Raw genomic sequence first — 18,748 nt, forward strand, 5'->3', positions numbered from 1 at the left:
CTATCGAGTTTCCTTTATTGCCCCTAACACTCTTTTCTAACCTGTTGTGCATCCTCGTTCTTTCCCCGCATTCTGTTTTTCGTCCTTCCTTAATGCTTTTATGGTTGGGAGGAAATGTGTTTATTGTGGAGGGAATATGTTTTTACAGTTGGGAACTGACAGGACTGTTGTAATTATGTTCCGGCCTCCTGAAACATGAATGCGACCCTTTTGAAGTTTATTGTGGGAACCGAGTTGTAACCTTTGTTCGCCATACTGTGCTATGGCAAAAACGTGTATAAAAGGAGCGACCCACTTCTACGAATTTGAAGCAGTCTCCGAGAACCTACACGTTGTGTACTTCTTGTGACCTCTGTATCCCTGCAGTAAATAAACGCTGATCTCTGACGTCGCTGGAAGTGTCCCGTGTCTCTGTGTTTGGTACGCCAGAACAGGTAACCCACGAAGGTTTCAGGTGTTGTTCCCTGGCACCGCTGGGTCTTAAGAATAACCCAGTCCTTCAGTGTACAATGTTGAGTTGTAGTTTAATATTTCAATAATAGGGACACTTTGTTTATTTTCATTGCATACACCCCCGTCCCTTTGTGTGGTGCACATTGGGGTAACTTCCCTCCTGTTTTTTTAATCTAATTTAAATACATTAATCCAGGAGGCAAAAGCTGCGTGTGATTCAAACATGGAGATGACAGGTAAGTAGTCAGTCAATCAATCAGGGGTTTATATAGCGCCGCTACTCACCCATAAGGGTCTCAAAGCGCAGTCAAACTGCTACTATCACATTTCTGTAGTGGGGAGTACGAAGGAAGTCCTGTTGATCAGAACTCTGTTTATAAATGCAGACCAAAAGAATTAACTTGTTATGTTAAACTGAACACTTTTCAAGTGTTGACTTTATGACATTAATGTGAGCCTTTTGAGTCGCTTTAAGAAGTGGAATCAAGCTTTGTAAGAAATGTGCTTACTGGTTCAGTGAGGCGAAAGCCCCACTCGGGTAAAATCACCCCACTCAACCAACAACCACAATCCCTGCAATGCTGGACCACAAACGTCACTATATTAACCAATGCTTAACCCTCTGGTTGATGGCACAAAAGCAGTCAGGCTTAACTTAGAGGCAATGTGTAAAGCATTTATGCAGCACACAAACAAAGTGAAAACACAACACAAGAAAAATCCCAAACCGATTTAGAAAGAGTGAGAACATTTTAATCAATAAAATGATACCAGAAAGACAAAAACCAAATCAGCAGAACCGGAGGGTATGGAATTTCAAAGTCTAGGTAGATATGATACCCAACAGCACAAACTGCCACTCACAATCATCTGACCGTGTTAGACCGGGAGTATGTCACAAGTTCAGGCCGACCGCGATGGAGCGCGGGCCGGCTACACGGACAAGGTTAGTCCCACTGAAAAATGTCCCTTCTCAAAGTCTAGCGTGAAGAGAGCCGTCGCAGTGGAGGAGGTTGCAAGGTACAGAAAAAGCGTCATGGATGGTCATGACATTAGCAGGCTGGGCAGAGCAGGCGGTCCTATCTGTAGCGCAAAGAGCCAGTTGGGTATTGCAGATGGTCATTGCTGGAGCTTTGCACTGCCATAGCGCGAAGTGCCGGTCGTCGCTGCCGGTCACTGTACCACGAAGAGTCAGGTTCTCCGGAGCTTAGCTTTGCCAGTCATAGCGGGTGGCAGCGTCTCGGCACGAACATGCCTGTTCGCAGAGAGCCCAAATCTTCAGGATTTCACCTTTCTTTTGGAAAGGAAGTTATGAAGGTTTGTGCAGCTATAAATAGCCGCAGGAGTATCGCGGGATACTGTGGTTGGGTGTGGCATAAGGACAGCAGGCGCAGCATAGCACACAAAGTCTGGCGGGGCGAAGCCATCACGGCCCAGTGCAGATTCACCCGTCGGAGGCTCGAAGTCAGGCTTGTGAGAGCAGCATCAGGATTGGCCGCATCAGTTGGCGTGAAGGAGCTGAGAGTAATCCCGGTGCGGATGTTGTGAGTTATCAATGAAACGTTATCAGGTGGAGGAGCTGCATCCTTCTGGATGGATCACGTGTTAATTTAATCTCGCTGAAGACAAACTGAGCAATATGATCACATAGTTGTTGGGAGTGCGGGAAGGGAGCTGCGGCAGCTGAAGGAGATGGGAGGTTTCATACAATATGGAATAATCCTTTCCACAGGGTCAAAGCTTGGGGGATGCAAACAGAGAAGTAGCTTTTCTTGGCTTCCATGTTTTAAATTTACAGGTGGAAACAAAGATGATATAATCTGTTCTTTATTTTGTATCATTTATGTTTTAGTCAGAGCTAATACTCTCAGCGACCAACCTTGTGCAAACTAGTCTTGGTCCTGCTCAGATGGGAACAGTCCAACCCTGTGTCATGCACCCTATGAATGAGAAAACAAGCAACCCTGGTCTGCCGCAGCCTTGTGGGGCGAGTCTTTGTGGGCCATGGTCTGGCCTCAGCCCTGTGCGGGGGGGTGAGTCCTTGGGGTCCCGGTTCTGGCCTTAGCCTTGTGGGGTGAGTCCTGTGGGCCATGGTCAGGCCTCAGCCTAGGGGGGGCGAGTCTTTTGAGCTCTGCTCTGCCTCAGCCTTGCAGGGCGAGTCCTTGTGGGCCCTGGTCTGGCCTCAGCCTTCTGGGGCGAGGCCTTGTGGGCCATGGTTTGGTCTCAGCCTTGTTAGGCGAGTACTTGTGGGGCCTGGTCTGTTTTGTGGGGGTGAGTCCTTGTGGGCTCTAGTCTGGCCTCAGCCTTGTGAGGCGAGTCCTTGTGGAGCCTGGTATGTCTTGTGGGGCGAGTCCTTGTGGGCCCTGGTCTGTCCTCAGCCTTGTGGGGAGAGTCCTTGTGGGCTCTGGTCTGGCCTCAGCCTTGTGGGGTGAGTCCTTAAGGGGCGAGTCCTTGTGGGCCCTAGTCTGGCCTCAGCCTTGAGGGATGAGCCCTTGTGGGACTTGGTTTGGCCTCAGCCTTGTGGGGCGAGTCCTTGTGGGTCTTAGTCTGGCCTTAGCCTTGTGGGGTGAGTCCTTGCAGTCACGGCTGCTCCCATGAATCAGTAGTGGGGCGGGGTGGAGGATAGGATAAGGGGGGGGGGGGGGGGGAGGGAAAAAAAATCACTTACTTGCCAGTCGGCCGGCTAGCAACCGCCTCTCTTCTGTCCTCTTCCTGGCTTCCGTTGGAGCAGGAAGCTGGATAGGATCCCCCAAGACAATCACAACGCTGGTCTGGGCGCTGTGGTTCGGCGCTCAGATGGGGAGTCGGGGACTGGGAGACTGGGCATGTTCTCCGCCCAGGCTGTAGTGTGCATGAATGTGCGGCCGGCCCCGGGGGGCCAGCTAAACATTAATTTTTTAAAAATCTTTTTACTGAGGTAATAAACACATAACAGCGATATTCATCACATTCGGTGTCGGACCTCAGATTACATGGAATCATATACGGCAGACATTTATCTCTACATTATTATCCAACTTATCCCCCTCCCAACTTCCAGACCCCGGAGGCAAAACTATCCTACTTTCACCCTCGCTCCACCTTCAGATGAGGAATCCCACTAACAGGCACAGAGAGCACCACTCGACTCTCATTTCAACACCCCCACACCTTCATCCATTTATGTGGGGACCCTCTACCCTCGTAGACCACCGTCTCCGCCTGCATGCACCAATCCATATCGGTGTCCCATTCACTCGGTGCAGGCCCCGTAGTCCACCTCCATTTCCTTGCTATGCTAAGCTTAGCCACCATGAGGCCTAGTGTGACCCACAATCTCTCCGCTGACGTTAAGTCTGTTGTTTCCCAAATATTCAGTAAACACCGTTGAGGCGAGGCCTCCACATTTTCCCCACACAGTGTTATCATATATGATATGACCACTCTCCAGTACTCCTGAATCACCGGGCAATACCACCACATGCGCAAAATCCTGCCCCCTGGCCACAGCTCCTGGGACAGTGGGTTGTGGTAAGTCTGCCCATTTTAACTAATGTTATGCATGTATAATATGTCCTATGTCCTATGTCCTATTTTCAGCTGGACTAACCTGAAAAGGGATAGTATTGCCACTTCCCTGGGGGGACGCTAGTGCCTCCTGCCACTCTTCATCACTCAATTGCCCCAGGTCTTCCATTCACTTAAAACTTATTTGCTCCAAGGCGTCAGGGGAATTATATAATATTTTCCAATATCTTAGGGCTATGGCTTTCTTCTGCAAATAATCATCTAACAACTTATTTTCCGGGAGGGGAGAAAACTGGGAAGTCCGTCCCCCTTGGAATGGTTTGCTGTAGTGCATGTCATATCTGGAGATATCGGAGGGTCTCTCTTGACGCCAACTTGTAGTCCCTCTGGAGGTTGATAAAATGTCTAACTTCCCAGTCTGCCCATAGTTCGCATAGCCTTGAAAAACCAATAAGGTCCCACTTATCAAAGCCCGGGTATTTTGCCAGAAGTCCCAACGGTGTCCAGTCCCATAGCGGAGTGGCTCGAGTGATCCTATCTCGCCACCCTAGTGCCGCTGTCACCATATGCCATACTTTAACGGTCTCAGAGGTTGGGGTGTTTTTGGCATTTCACTTTCCCCCCTAGATGGCCCTAAGGTAGCCTCACAATCGCATATTATGCCTGTTCATCCTATAGGCCGGTTCGTCCTGAGCTAGATGGACCCAGTGGTTAACCATTGTAGTTGCGTCACCCAGTTGTAATACTAAAGCGCCGGAAGAGCAATCCCTCCATCATACCAGCTCCTTGTCAGTTTTTGTAAGCCTATACATGATGTCCCCCCATCTCAAAGGAGTGTCCGCACCACCGCTTATGTAGGGGAAACTAGTTATGGGGTATTTTGTAATGTATACAAAAAGCGGGGCAATGCCATCATTTTATATTGGGAAGCCTTCCCTAACAGCGACAAAGGCAAAGTCCTCCAATGCTGTGCATCTTCTCGAAGGCGATGCAGGGGGGGTTCTAAATTGCGCTTATGAAAAACCACCGGGTCTCTGGTAATATAGATGCCCAAGTATCAAAATCCCTCTGTCACAACTTTTGCTGTGAATGATCTGGGAAGCCGCGGTCCCGGGCCACGGAGGACATATGTCAGTGAATGATCCCAGTTTATAGTATACCCCGAATGATTTTGTTACAGGGTGAAAATATGGAGTATCCAGTGCAGGGAGGAGTAAGGGTTCGCCACTTAGAGAAAGATGTCAGGAGATCCTATCTTCCCACTTCTTAGACCATCTGAGCCCCCTAACCAGTGGGTCTCCCCGTATCCACACCGGCAGTGGCTCTAGAACTAAGGCAAAGATAAGCAGGGAGAGGGGAATCCCTGTCTCATGCCTCTTTGTAGTTTAAAAACCTCTGAACGCCCCCCGTTTACAATTACTTATGCTAGGGGTCCATATACAAAAGACGTGCCCATGCTAAAAATTTGGGTTCAAACCCCATTCTCTCGAGGACTGCAAACAGGAAAGGCAACTCTATCATGTCGAAGGCCATCTTAGCACCTAGTGACACCACAACAGCCTCCTCCAGAATATATTTCGCCCTTCCCAATACTCCATGTTGGCATCTCAGGTTAAAAGCTGTATTTCTACCAGGCATCAATCCTGACTGATCAGGATGGATCAATGTATGTAGCACTGGAGCTAATCGGGTTGCCAACACTTCCGCTAAAATCTTAACCTCAGTATTCAGCAGGGAAATCGGTCTACAAGAAACACAAGTCTCCGGCAGCTTACCAGTTTTGTGTATTATTACAATGTTAGCAAGTCTTTGATTATCCAGTAGTTTCTCAATTTTGAGACTTTCACGATACATATTCATTAAATAAGGGGCGGTCTTGAATGCTGTTAATTTATACAATTCAATTGGGAGGCCGTTTGGGCCCACTGCTTTCCCAACTTTCAGCGCTCTAATGGTTTGAACCATTTCACTCTCTGTAAGGTCTGTCTCTAAACTGTCTCTGTCAGCAGTCTTCGAGGAGGGCACGTTAAGAGTGGTCAATAGATCCCGTGCTTCATCGGCGGTAGTTCATGATGACGGCGTATACAGCTTTTTGTAGTATGCTACAAATGTATTGGCTATCCGTTGTCTATCTCTAACCGGTACCCCATCTTCTGCAGTAATCTCAAATACCCATTTAGCAGCTGCTTCCCTTTTATCCAATCACACCAGGAGTTTACCCGCTCTATCACCTACCTCATATAGGTGATGTAAGGTCGCCCGGTGCCCTGCTCTGGCTGCCTTCTCGGCAATATCAGCTCAGACTCCAATTTCTGAATCTCTCCTTCCAACGCCTCTAGCTGCTTTCTTTTTTCTTTTCTATGACCCGCTATTAAGGAAACTCCTTGGCCTCTTATCACTGCGTGATGGCCTCCCATAGAACCTTGGCCAATTCTACCATTCCCTTATTTTCTTCAAACTAATAGGCTATAGCTCGGATGAGTGGTACAGTAAGATATCACGGAATAAGTGGCTTCACATTACTCCCAGATGCGGGTCTTCTGCCTTACGTTGTGCATAGCGGGGAGTGATCGGAGATCCGTCATCAGGAGTTGGCTCACCTCGCCGAATGTCAGACGTTGTCCTGCCAGCCCGAACATACAATCAGTAAGTGATAGACTGCCATGCACACCCGTATGAAAGGTATGCTGGTGGGCTAGTGGATTGTGCATCCCCCACACGTCTACCAGACCTATTGCTAATAAAAGGTATGCTAGCATCTATCCAGGGGGGTATTTCCATCCTACTGGACAGCCGTCCATTTCTCCACAGAGAGCTGCATTGCAATCTCCTCCGATGAGCGGCGCTCCCTGCAGTAAACCGACAATGAGCGAGCCCAGGTCTGCCAGTGTGAGGGCATGGAGTCTTGGGGGACGTAGAGGGAAATAATAATAAACATTCGGCCCTCCCTATCTCCAGAGAGTGCTACAAATTGCCAGTGGGGGTCATGCGTAATATTTTGTATGGCAAATGAAAGGAGTTGCATAAACACTCTCACACTCTCCCACTCTCGAGCCTCTAGTATAGCCCGCATGTGCTACTAGCTTGTAACCGTATCTATTAAGTGCACAGTGGGTGGTTCCCTGCAGGTGAGTTTCTTGCAGCAGGGCAGGGCTATATCAGGTGAGTGGCGTTTTAAGTGTTGTAGCGCTACCCCCTTTTAATTTTGTCTCCTAGACCATTCACATTCCAAGAAAGGGTTTTGAAACTGCAGTAGTTTGGACAGTATTCATGATATCTTGCATTTATAGTGTTTGGACAACTCGGCCAGGAGACTAGTAGCCCCGGGAGAGATTCTCGATCCAAACATGGAGTTTCTGCAAACAGTAGAGGAGCCCTTTACACAGGCCCTCGGGTCTGCCTGGGAGAGGTCCTGACTTGCACCGCCAATAGCTTAAAACACTTTCCATGAAACAATGTCACTGCCGTCAACATATACTGCATACATAACACATAAAAACTTAAGTAACATTCCCCATCCTCCCTCCCGCCTCCCTGCATCATGGACTCAAAACTGCCCACCCCCCAACTTTGCAGAGTGTATGCATACCCCAACACTCATGTCCTAATGTCGGGGAGCGTGTCCCAGCTGAGTCGTCTACCGACCGCAACCCCCTGTTAAACATGGAAAGTTTTAACCACACTGCAGCAGTTCAATCGGGACGTGACAGGGTCCCAAGTCATCTCAGCATCTCCTCGCAGAATCAACAACTCGGCGTAGCGAAGGGGGTGAGGTCCTCATCCAGGCCCCCTAACCCCACTAGATCCATTGCGTGGAAGCCAGGGAGACTTTCGTAAGTCAAAAATCACTATCTCTGTCCAAGTCACTGTGAGGCCCCACAAGGCGCGGACGGATCCCAAAATATCCTAGAGTCTGGACAGGTCCTGATGGAGGTGTACTTTGGCGGTGCAGCGTCGGGAGGTCCCTCCTCGGCAGCATCTGTTTCCTGACTCTGTTGTAGTCCCTGTCGCCGCCTTCCCTTGTTGTTCTTCTGACGATAGGTTTTCAGTTGTCTGCTCCCAGGGCATCGCCAGCTATCTAGCCAACTCCAGGCTTCCTAAGGGGAGTAAAGAAAACACGTATTACCCTCCACTGCCACTCGGAGTCTGGCCGGGAACAGCATTGCATATTTTAGTTCTTTTTCCCGTAGCGCCCTCTTAACTTCCAGGAAGGAACGCCGCAACTTTTGAACTTTAATCGTAAAGTCCAGGAAAAATGTGAACGTGGCATTTTCATACTTTAGAGGGGGCCCAAGTGAGCTGCCTGTAGTATTACATTCCTGTCTCTATAGTTAAAAATCCTCGTCACTATAGGATGTGGGGGCACTCCCGGACATGGCCGGCTTCTCGGAACTCGGTGGGCTTGCTCCACCGAGAAGTTGTCAGAAAGACCAAGTGGCTGCAGCTGTTTTACTATAAGATCTTCAACAAGAGATCCGTGGCCAGGCCCTCCACTCGCCCAGGATTCTGACATTGTTTCTGCATGTGCGTCCTTCAAAGTCTTCAAGTTTCGCCTCTAGAGTAGCAGTAGTAGCACGGAGCTCTTTCATGTGGACTTCAAGAGTTTTAGTGGTGGTTTGGACACGGCGATGAGTCTTCAGTGACCTTGACTCAGGTGACAAGATTGCAGAGATCCGCATGTATCAACATAACTTCTGAGGCAACCATGTCAATTTTATTTTCAAGGGCAGAGCGTTCCCCTCGAATTGCCATAATTATAGCTTGTAATGTGAGAGCCCCATCCTCCACACTTCTCCTCGGCCTCGATTCTCCGGTTGGGCAGACCCCAAATGATGAAGGCCGCAGCTCGCGATGCACACTCAGCGGTCCTCCTCACTCTGGAGGACCCAGCTGCCGCACTTTTTCTCCTACTGCTCCCCCACCGTCACTTCTGCAGTATGCGATCCCGCAGCCGCCGACCCCATCAACACCCCTGTCGGACTCCACACTCTGGGTCGATCCGTCCCTTGCTAGGCTGCTCTTTGCGCCCACGGTCCCGCCAGGCACTCCAACGACCCAATGCAGGGATCGAAGACGCAATCGATCCCTCCGGGGCAGCAATTGAATTTCACTACATCGCCAAACAGTGAGCAAATTGTATATTTGTATGGATATACAGGGTTTCATGTGGAGTGCCGGAGGAGCTCGCTTACGATGCGGCCATCTCGGCTAGCTGCTAGCCATTTAGCCAAACATTCATGCGCACTTAGTACCACCACTCGGGCCCCCGACGCAGTCTAGCCCCGCCCCACAAAACTGCCCCAGCACAGAAAACTAAAATAATCGCCCACAATCAGCTGTCCCATCACACCCTGTGTCTTTGACCCTGTACAGCGCTCCGCTGCCTTTCAGATAGGTTGGCGTTATAGAAACAACGCCAACATAGACCCATAATAAGGCACTAACCGGGAAACACTCCGTTAACATTTGATTGAAGACAGAAGTTTGGGGGAGATGTAGGGCTAACGTTTCCATGGACTGTGACAGAGCTTTACAACGGGCAGGTTTGTTACTGCTTTAATGATGTGGGCACCGGGAAAGTTGCTTCAGGGATGCCAGCGGACTAGGTCCATTTATGGCACTTCCTGTGATGTCACTTCCTGATTATTGCTGATTGGCCAATAGGAGCTGCGCTTGAAAACGCTGCTTAACCGCCATCTCAAATGAATATCCTTTGAGAAACATCTTGGGAGCGTCCTAATGGCCTTTGTGCACTAAACCTACTTGGATGGCACATACCTAGATTCAAGGTCACGTGTGTCCACGTGGCCCCTTCATATTAATGCTCATCTGCACTTTAATCCCCACTTTAGTAGCGCTTTAAAGCTCCGTCGTCCTGAGAGTGGCTCCTTCACACGAATACTTATCTGCTCCTCAATCTACACTTTAGTATCACTCCACTCTCTCAATCCGGAAACGCATCACAGGGACGGATTTGTGCAGTTATCGATATTTTTAGGACATTCTCAGTCCATTCCTTTCATAGCTGATGTATTTAACTTGTGTGAGTTGAACCCAGGTCGAGTCTTTTAAGCCTCAAGTCTTTATTTGAAGTGTGATACGTGTTTTATTAAGGTTGTGTTTTTAAGTAAGATCTCAACAAAAAGGTGTTTATGTTCTTTGCATTTTAATAGGCTTAAGTGTCTCAATAAAGTATTATACTACTGTGATGTCACTTCCTGTGATGTCTCTTCCTGTATGTGAAGCTGAGGGGCGTGCATGGTCCCTTTCTGAGGGGCCCCAACAATTCTAGAAAAGGGTTCCAAGTGTGAAAACTACACACAGGGATTAGACACCAACCTGCAATCAAGTGCCCGTGTCTGTGTGACGTCAAATGTGAGGCTGGGGTTGAGGGGGGGGGGGGCTCCTTCCTGAGGCTGAAGTCAAGTGACTGGTGACATCACACACCTCATTTGTCCCATGTACTCATTCCCTGCGCTGCCCCTTCCTTACCTGTTAGTATATCCTAAAATCTGCCTCTCGTGCAATGCACGGCGGACTCTTGTTCACACCTGCACTGTGCAGCGCCCTGAAACCCGGCTCCTTGGAGTATGAGCTTTACACGACATCACACAAGTACATCTGAAGCTGTGAGGAAAGCTAAGGGGTTGGACTTGTGCCAATCTGAGGCGGGGGGGGGGGGGGGGGCAGTAAACTGGGCTCGTGCCACTCACCTTGTCCGAGGGCTGGCGGGTCATTCTTCCTGTCGGAGGCCACTGAGCTCCAGGCGAGAAATGAAACTCCGAAGTGGGATCAACAGCGGCGAATATTCATCAAACTCCGGCCCGGGGCCCCTCACTTCTCACAGGTGGCACAAGCGGGCTCACAACAGGGCATGGAGTCACTGAGCACCAGGATCCGAGGCACAGAGCTGCACAGAGCGCCGTGGCAGGACTCGGGACACTGATCACCAGGGATCGCATCACTGATCATCAGAGCTCGGGGCACTGATCACCAGGACTCGGATCATCAGAGCTCGGGGCACTGATCACCAGGACTCGGATCATCAGAGCTCGGGGCACTGATCCCCAGGACTCGGATCATCAGAGCTCGGGACACTGATCACCAGGACTCGGATCATCAGAGCTCGGGGCACTGATCACCAGGACTCGGATCATCAGAGCTCGGGGCACTGATCACCAGGACTCGGATCATCAGAGCTCGGGACACTGATCACCAAGAAACGCAACACTACTCACCAAGACTCGGGGCACTGATCAGCAAAAAGGGCTCGGGGCACTGATCACCGGGGCTCTGGGCACTGATCATCAGAGCTCGGGGCACTGATCACCGGGGCTCGGGGCACTGATCATCAGAGTTCGGGGCACGGATCACCAGGACTCGGGGCACTGATCACCGGGGCTCTGGGCACTGATCATCAGAGCTCGGGACACTGATCGCCAGGGGTCGGAACACTGATCACCATGGATCAGGGCACTGCTCACCAGAGGCCGGCACACGGATCACCAGGGCACCAGCACAGCTCACCAGGGCTCGGGGCATCGATCACCAGCGGTCGAAACACTGATCACCATGGTTCAGGGCACCGCTCATCAGGACTCGGGATACTGATCACCAGGGCTCGGGGCACTGATCACCAGAGCTCGGGACACTGATCACCAGGGCTCGAGCACTGCTCACAGGGCACTGTTCACCAGGGCTCGGGGCATCGATCACCAGGGCTTGGGGCATCGATCACCAGAACTCGGGAAACCGATCATCAGTGCTCGGGGCACCAATCACCAGGGCTCAGGGCATGGATCACCAGGGCTCGCGGCACTATTCACCAGGGATCGGGGCATTGCTCACCGGGATCGGGCCACTGATCACCGGGGCTCGGGCCATCGATCATCGGGGCTCTGGGCATCGACCACCAGGGCTGGGGGCATCGATCACCAGGGCTCTGCTCACCAGGACTCGGGGCACCGATCACCAGGGCTCGCGGCACTGTTCACCAGGGATCGGGGCATCGCTCACCAGGGATCGGGGCATTGCTCACCAGGGATCGGGGCACCGATCAATGGGGCTCGGGGCACCGATCACCGGGGCTCGGGCCATCGATCACAGGGGCTCTGGGCATCAACCACCAGGGCTGGGGGCATCGATCACCAGGGCTCAGGGCACCGCTCACCAGGGCTCGGGGCACCGATCACCAGGGCTCGGGGCACTGCTCACCAGGGCTCAAGCACTGCTCACCAGGGCTCGGGGCGCTGCTCACCAGGGATCAGGACATTGCTCACCAGGGCTCGGGGCATCGATCACTAGGGCTCGGGCACTGATCACCAGGGCTCGGGGCACTGATCACCAGGGCTCGGGGCACTGATCACCGGGGCTCGGGGCACTGATCACCGGGGCTCGGGGCACTGATCACCGGGGCTCGGGGCACTGATCACCAGGTCTAGGAGCATCGATCACCAGGGCTCAGGGCATCGATCACCAGGACTTGGGGTACAGATCGCCAGGGATCGGGGCACCGATCACCAGGGCTCGCGGCACTGTTCACCAACGGCACACTCTGATGCTGCACCAGGACACGGATCGCTAGGATGACCAAGGAATTATTTATTACTCCAGTTTCCTTGTGGTAGATTAGGGTTGTGGCCATGAAGTGCCATGATCTGGTGCAGGGGGTAGGGCTTGGAGCATCGCACTGTTTGAGTAGACACACCTCCCCCCCAAACAAAGTACAGGCTTCTGAGGCTGCTGCAGACATCCAGGGGAGGTTATAAAACCACTGATGGAGGTCGGCTGCGCAGAGCACCCACACAATGAGCTAGAACCTCCTCGCTGCTGGAGTTTCCATCTCACTGTGTGCACAGCATCCGATATCAGCTCGATGAACGCACCATATGATATCAGCTCGACGAGTGCACCGTCTGATATCAGCTCGACGAGCGCACCGTCTGATATCAGCTCCTTGCACACACCGTCCGATATAAGCTTGATGCACGCACTGTCTGATATCAGGTCGATGAGTGCACCATCCAATATCAGCTCGGTGCAAGCACTGGTTGATATCAGCTCGATGAGTGCAGCATCGAATATCAATTCTAAGAGCGCACTGTCCAATATCAGCTCGATGCGCGCACCGCCCGATATCCGTTCTATGCGTGCATCATCTATCAGCTCTGTGCGTGCACCATCTGATATCAGCTCTGTGCATACACCTTCTGATATCAGCTGTGTGAGTATACTGGCTGATATCAGCTCTGCTGTGTGTGCGCACTGTCTGATATCAGCTCTGTGTGTGCACTGCCTAACTTCGTCTCTGTGCATGCACCGTGTGATATTGCCTCTGTGAGCGCACCATCTGATATCAACTCTGTGCATGCATCATCTGATATCAGTTTTGTGCACACCGTCTAACATCACCTCTGTGCATGCATCATCTGATATCATCTCTGTGAGTGCAGTCCGATATTAGCTCTGCTGTGTGTGCGCACAGTCTGATATCAGCTCTGTGTGCACACAGTCTAAGATTAGCACTGTGCGTGCATTTTCTGATATCAGCTCTGTGCGTGAACAGTCTGATTTCGGCTCTGTGCATGCACCATCTGATATCAGCTCTGGGTATGCACTGTTTGATATCAGCTCTGTTAGCACACTGTCTGATATCAGCTCTGTGTGCACACCGTCTGACATCAGCACTGTGCGTGCACCATCTGATATCAGTTCTGTGCATGCACCATAGATATCAGCTCTGTCCATGCACCGTCTGATATCAGCTCTGAGCGCACACCATCTGACATCGGCACTATGCGCCAATCGTCTGATATCAGCTTTGTACGCGCATCGTCTGACATCATCTTTCTATGTTCACTGTCTGATATTAGCTCTGCTGTATATGCGCACCATCTGATATCAGCACTGTGCGTGCAAGGTCTGAAATCAGCTCTGTTCGTGCACGGTCTGAAATCAGCTCTGTGCGTGCACTGTCTGATATCAATTCTGCTGTGGGTGCGCATTGTCTGATTTCAGCTCTGCTGTGTGTGTGCACCATCTGACATCAACTCTGTGTGTGTACCATCTGATATCAGCTCTGTGTGTGCACTGTCTGATATCAGCTCTGTGCATGCACTGTCTGACATCAGCTCTGTGTGTGCACCGTCTGATATCAGCTCTGTGCGTGCACCATCTGATATCAGCTCTGTGCGTGCACTGTCTCATATCAGCTTTGCTGTGGGTGTGCACTGTCTGACATCACCTCTGTGCACGCACTGTCTGATATCAGCTTTGTGCGTGCATTGTCTGATATCTGCTCTGCTGTGTGTGTGTGTACCATCTGATATCAGCTCTGCTGTGTGTGCGCACCATCTGATATCAACACCCTGAGTGCACTGTCTGACTTAGGCTCTGTGCAGGCACCGTCTGATATCAACTCTGTGCATGCACCGTCTGATATAATCTCTGTGTGCGCACTGTCTGATATCAACGCTATGCGCGCACTGTCTGATATCAGTGCTAAGCACACACTGTCTGATATCAGCGCTGTGCTCTCACTGTCTGATATCAGCTCTGTGCGCGCACCATCTGATATCAGCTCTGGTGTGAGCACCGTCTAATATCAGCTGTGTGTGTGTGTGTGCGCAGACCATCTGATATCAGTTCTCTAACCCCTCGACTGCAACAAACATTTCCCCCTCACAGGAACTCTGGGACAACCTTGCAAACGTCTTCCATGACAAGATCTAAAACATCTACAGAAACCTCAAACTCCAGCCCAAGGCCACTGACTTCTTCAATCAACACAACTACCCCTCTACCACCACAGATATCCGCCTAACCAAATGGAGCCAGCTCGCCCCGCTGGACAGTGCCTCCAGCAAGAAATCGGTCCACTCAGGGGCACCAACCGACCAAGGCCCTCACCAAATCTTCAACCTAGCGAAGCCAGACTCAACCATGGACTCACCACCTTGTTCAACACCTCAATTGAGATGACCACCTTCAAAGATGATGGGAAACACGCAGAAGTCAACGCCCTACTAAAGACACCAGTGGCAGACCCCTGTGAACTCAACAACTACCGATCGATCTCCGTGCTCTTGTTTCCAGCCAAAGTATTAGAAAAAGTAATCAACCAACAACTCTCCTCACATCTGGAATGGAACATCCGACTAGAGTCCTCCCAATCCGGATTCCACAGCAACCACGGCCCGAGACAGCCCTCATTGAGGCTACAGACGACATTCAAGCCCTACTTGACGGAGCAGAGACTGCAGCTCTCAACCTCCTAGACCTCTTTGTTCCCTTCGATAAGGACTTCCACCACAGTCATCCCAAGGTTGCACCACATAGGCATCCAAGGACGGCTGTCAGATGGATTACCTCTTTCCTCATCGGAAAAACACAAGAAGTGTGCGTCCCCCCCTTTACCTCTGAAATCAAGGAAATCATCTGTGGATGATCCTCGCTCAGCCCTACCCTCTTCCACACTTATATGACACCTCTGGCCATCATCGCGCAAACCTACAGACTCAAAATCATACCCTACATCGATGACACAAAACCCATCCTCTCACTCTCTGAAGACACCAACAAGACCAACTTTCACATCTGCATGACAGACGTCACCAACTGGAAGAAGGACAACTGTCTGAAGCTCAACACGGACAAGACAGAGGTACTGATTTTCAGAAACAAAAGCTCCCCATGGAACTCATCCCGGTGACCTATTCCTACCCCCACTGACCATTCTACGAACCTAGGCATCATTCTGGACAACAAGCTGAACATGATGACTCGGGTCAACTGCGCCTCCTCCTCCTGCGTCTTCATCCTCCGCATGCTTCGTAAGATATTCAAATGGCCACCCTAAAGCTCAAGACGCACCACCACCCAGGATCTCATCTCCAGCCGAATGGACTGCGGCAACGCTCTCCAAGTAGGGATTGTAGCTTACCTCCTTCGATGACTACAGACCATACAGAACGCCTCAGCCAGACTCGTCTTGAACCTTCCTAGACAAACCCACAAATATGCCAGTTCAAATTCCTGACCCATGCCTACAAGGCACTACACAAAAGGGGACCCACCTACTTGAACCACTGTTTGAACTTTCATCAGCCACTGGACACCGCCGGTCCGCCTCTCTTTCTCTAAACCCTCACCCCCTGCATCTGACAGAGCAGATGCGGATGTTGCTCCTTCTCCTATCTAGCAGCTCCATGTCCTACCTAGCAGTGCCTTCTCCTACCTAGCAGACCCAATCCTACCTAGCAGCTCCCTTTCCTACTAATCAGCTCCTTCTCCTACCCAGCAGCTCCTTCTACCTAGTACATCCTTCTCCTACCCATCAGCTCCCTCTCCTAATTTGTAGCTCCTTCTCCTACCGATCAGCTCCCTCTCCTACCTAGCAGCTCCCCCTCCTACCAAGCAGCTCCCTCTCAAGCAGTTCCTTCTCCTACCTAGCAACTTCTTCTCCTACCTAGCAACGAAGACATGGAATGAGCTACCCTTTCATCTAGGGAACTCCCCATCTCTTCCAGAGTTCCGAAAGTCTCTGAAGACCTGGGTAATCAACTGGACTCTACCAGCGTCTGTATACCCTCACGGGTGACACATAGTGCTCTACAAATCTACTGAATTATTGATTGAGTGATTCACTGGAGAGATGTGTGACGAGAGATGAATTTATGTGACACTGTTGTAGGGATTCTGCGTATGCTCAGAACTATGCGCAGGAAACCAGAACCTTAGAGAATTGTGGTGTACCAGAAACTCCCCTCAGAACTAAGAACCCCTTATCCGACTAGCTTAGTGTCACATTCGTTATCCGAGATTTAGCTCGGCGGTCCCAATGTATAGACAACCCAGAACAAGCGACTTAGTTATTCTCAGGAATGGTGGGAACCCGAAATACCCGTTTGCACATATATATCAGTCCACAACAGAATAACTAAGACACAGTAAAGTTTAAAGAATTTATTCATAAACCTCGAGTCCTGTTAAACAATACTTTGGCTAACATAAGTAGACAAATGGTTAAGATCATTACCATTAACATTGTTACAATACCATAGAATATAAAAGGAGCGATCATATTATAATGACAGTGGAAAATAACCACCCTCCTTTCTCTAGTTACTAATAAAATATTATTAGACTATTAGAAGGTCTCATAGGCTTGCATAGGGGACCCCATACTGTATAGATCAGCTCAGATGTATCACATCACAGGATCAGCTCAGTGTTCTCTGCAACAGCTCTTCTATCGAATGCCCTAACAATATGCTGCGCTGTGTTATTAAAGCCCTCGACTTTCTGGTATTTGCAGCTGCGTGCATGTTGTGACTAAACAGTGGTACGATCACCCTGAACATAATCAGCCGGCACCGTCTAGTGTCCTAGAACAGTTCTTTACTCGATGTACAGACCAAGGGCACTAGCAACTGTTAAGGATGTATTAATAACATTCACTTGAGACAAGAGCGAGTCTGCATTTCTCAAAGTAATAACATGTAACAACAGTGTCGGGTGCAAAGGCAGCGAAAGCAACAAGATGGTTTTCCAACAGCTAACGTGATTAAGCTAACTTAGCACTGTAAATAGGGAGTGGCCTAAAACCACGTGACATCCCCCTTTGATCGAACCACAGTATAACCAGGGGCGAATATTTTTACAGAACGCAGAGTTCAAGATCAATGAGGCAGACTAAAGAGCTTGAAATGAGAGTTCAGAAAAATGAGAGGAAAAGAAAAATGTAAAAACACAATCCATCGTCCATAGAAGCCAACGATCGTTTGTGAAAAGATGGCAAAAAAAAAAAAAACTTTATTCGACTCGGCACCAGGCAGTCAATGTAGGAAAGTATAAGCAGCATACGCAGCTGCGGCTTCCAGTAGAAAATCATTTGAGTCATCCGCAAAATTTTCAGACATCCAGTTCAGCAAAGAAAAAGAACACACGTGTTCCACAGGGAAATGAGCATCAAGCACTCCACGTGGACAAGAAGCAGGCATCTCGATGTAACTTCGTGCCAGGAAGTCAACTGCTGCTCTCTCGATATCCCATAATCCGAGGACTCCATGCGCCGCACCCAAGGCCATAAACCCGACTCCAGAACAGTCAAACTCATGAACCACTAAGGGATACATCAGTCGATCAAAATCCAGGTCAGGTGACACCAAGTTTGACAGACACATATCCAGAGCCCATTGGAACGGACATTCGAGACAGTGAAAGACAGGCTGTACACAAGTGAAAAACGGGAATCGGAAGGATAATCCATAAGCGACACTCAAGGTAGCCAGTGGCAGAGTTCCATAAGATTCCCACATCCGGCTACGCAGATGGAACATGCTGGATCCGTGGTCGAGAAGCGCAAGTCGTGCAGCCATAGCGTAGTGCGCAGACCAACAGGAGTATGCCAGCAATTAATGCGAGTATCAGAGGAAACCCTCCGAAGACCCCAGAAAAAATAGAATGAAAAATAGCTGGTATTACACCAAAGATAGACTGGAAAGACGTCACAAGGCCAGAGCCTACAATTTTAAAAAAGTGCACCAGACCAGTCGTAGAAGAAGCATTGAAGATAGTGTGTATTAGTGTGCCAAAATGTAGGGGAAGGTCAGTATTCAAAAGCGCTTGAACTTCCGTGCGAGTGTTCGCAACTTGAAGGAGAAATGTTTCTCGTGATGAAGTCAACGCAACCTCCTTTTGAGACAAAAGAGCCCTTATTCAGCTCATCCTATTGAACTCTGCTTTCAAGGTTGGAATCGTCGGCCAGATGGATATATCCAGCCGGCCT

General features: G+C 50.2%; 1 protein-coding gene across 1 annotated transcript in view; it reads right to left on the reverse strand.

Moving 5' to 3' along the window:
• Positions 1 to 10,878, reverse strand: part of LOC146797223 (zinc finger protein 777-like) — a 108,233-nt gene extending 97,355 nt beyond the window's left edge. The window contains exon 1 of the mRNA XM_085624176.1: positions 10,674 to 10,878. Coding sequence (XP_085480302.1) covers positions 10,674 to 10,697 — 24 coding nt within the window. The 5' untranslated portion in view covers positions 10,698 to 10,878. The remainder of the gene's footprint in view (positions 1 to 10,673) is intronic.
• Between the last annotated feature and the right edge of the window lie 7,870 nt (positions 10,879 to 18,748).

The sequence above is a fragment of the Triturus cristatus genome, chromosome 9, assembly GCF_964204655.1.
Source record: "Triturus cristatus chromosome 9, aTriCri1.1, whole genome shotgun sequence".
Lineage (NCBI taxonomy): Eukaryota > Metazoa > Chordata > Amphibia > Caudata > Salamandridae > Triturus > Triturus cristatus.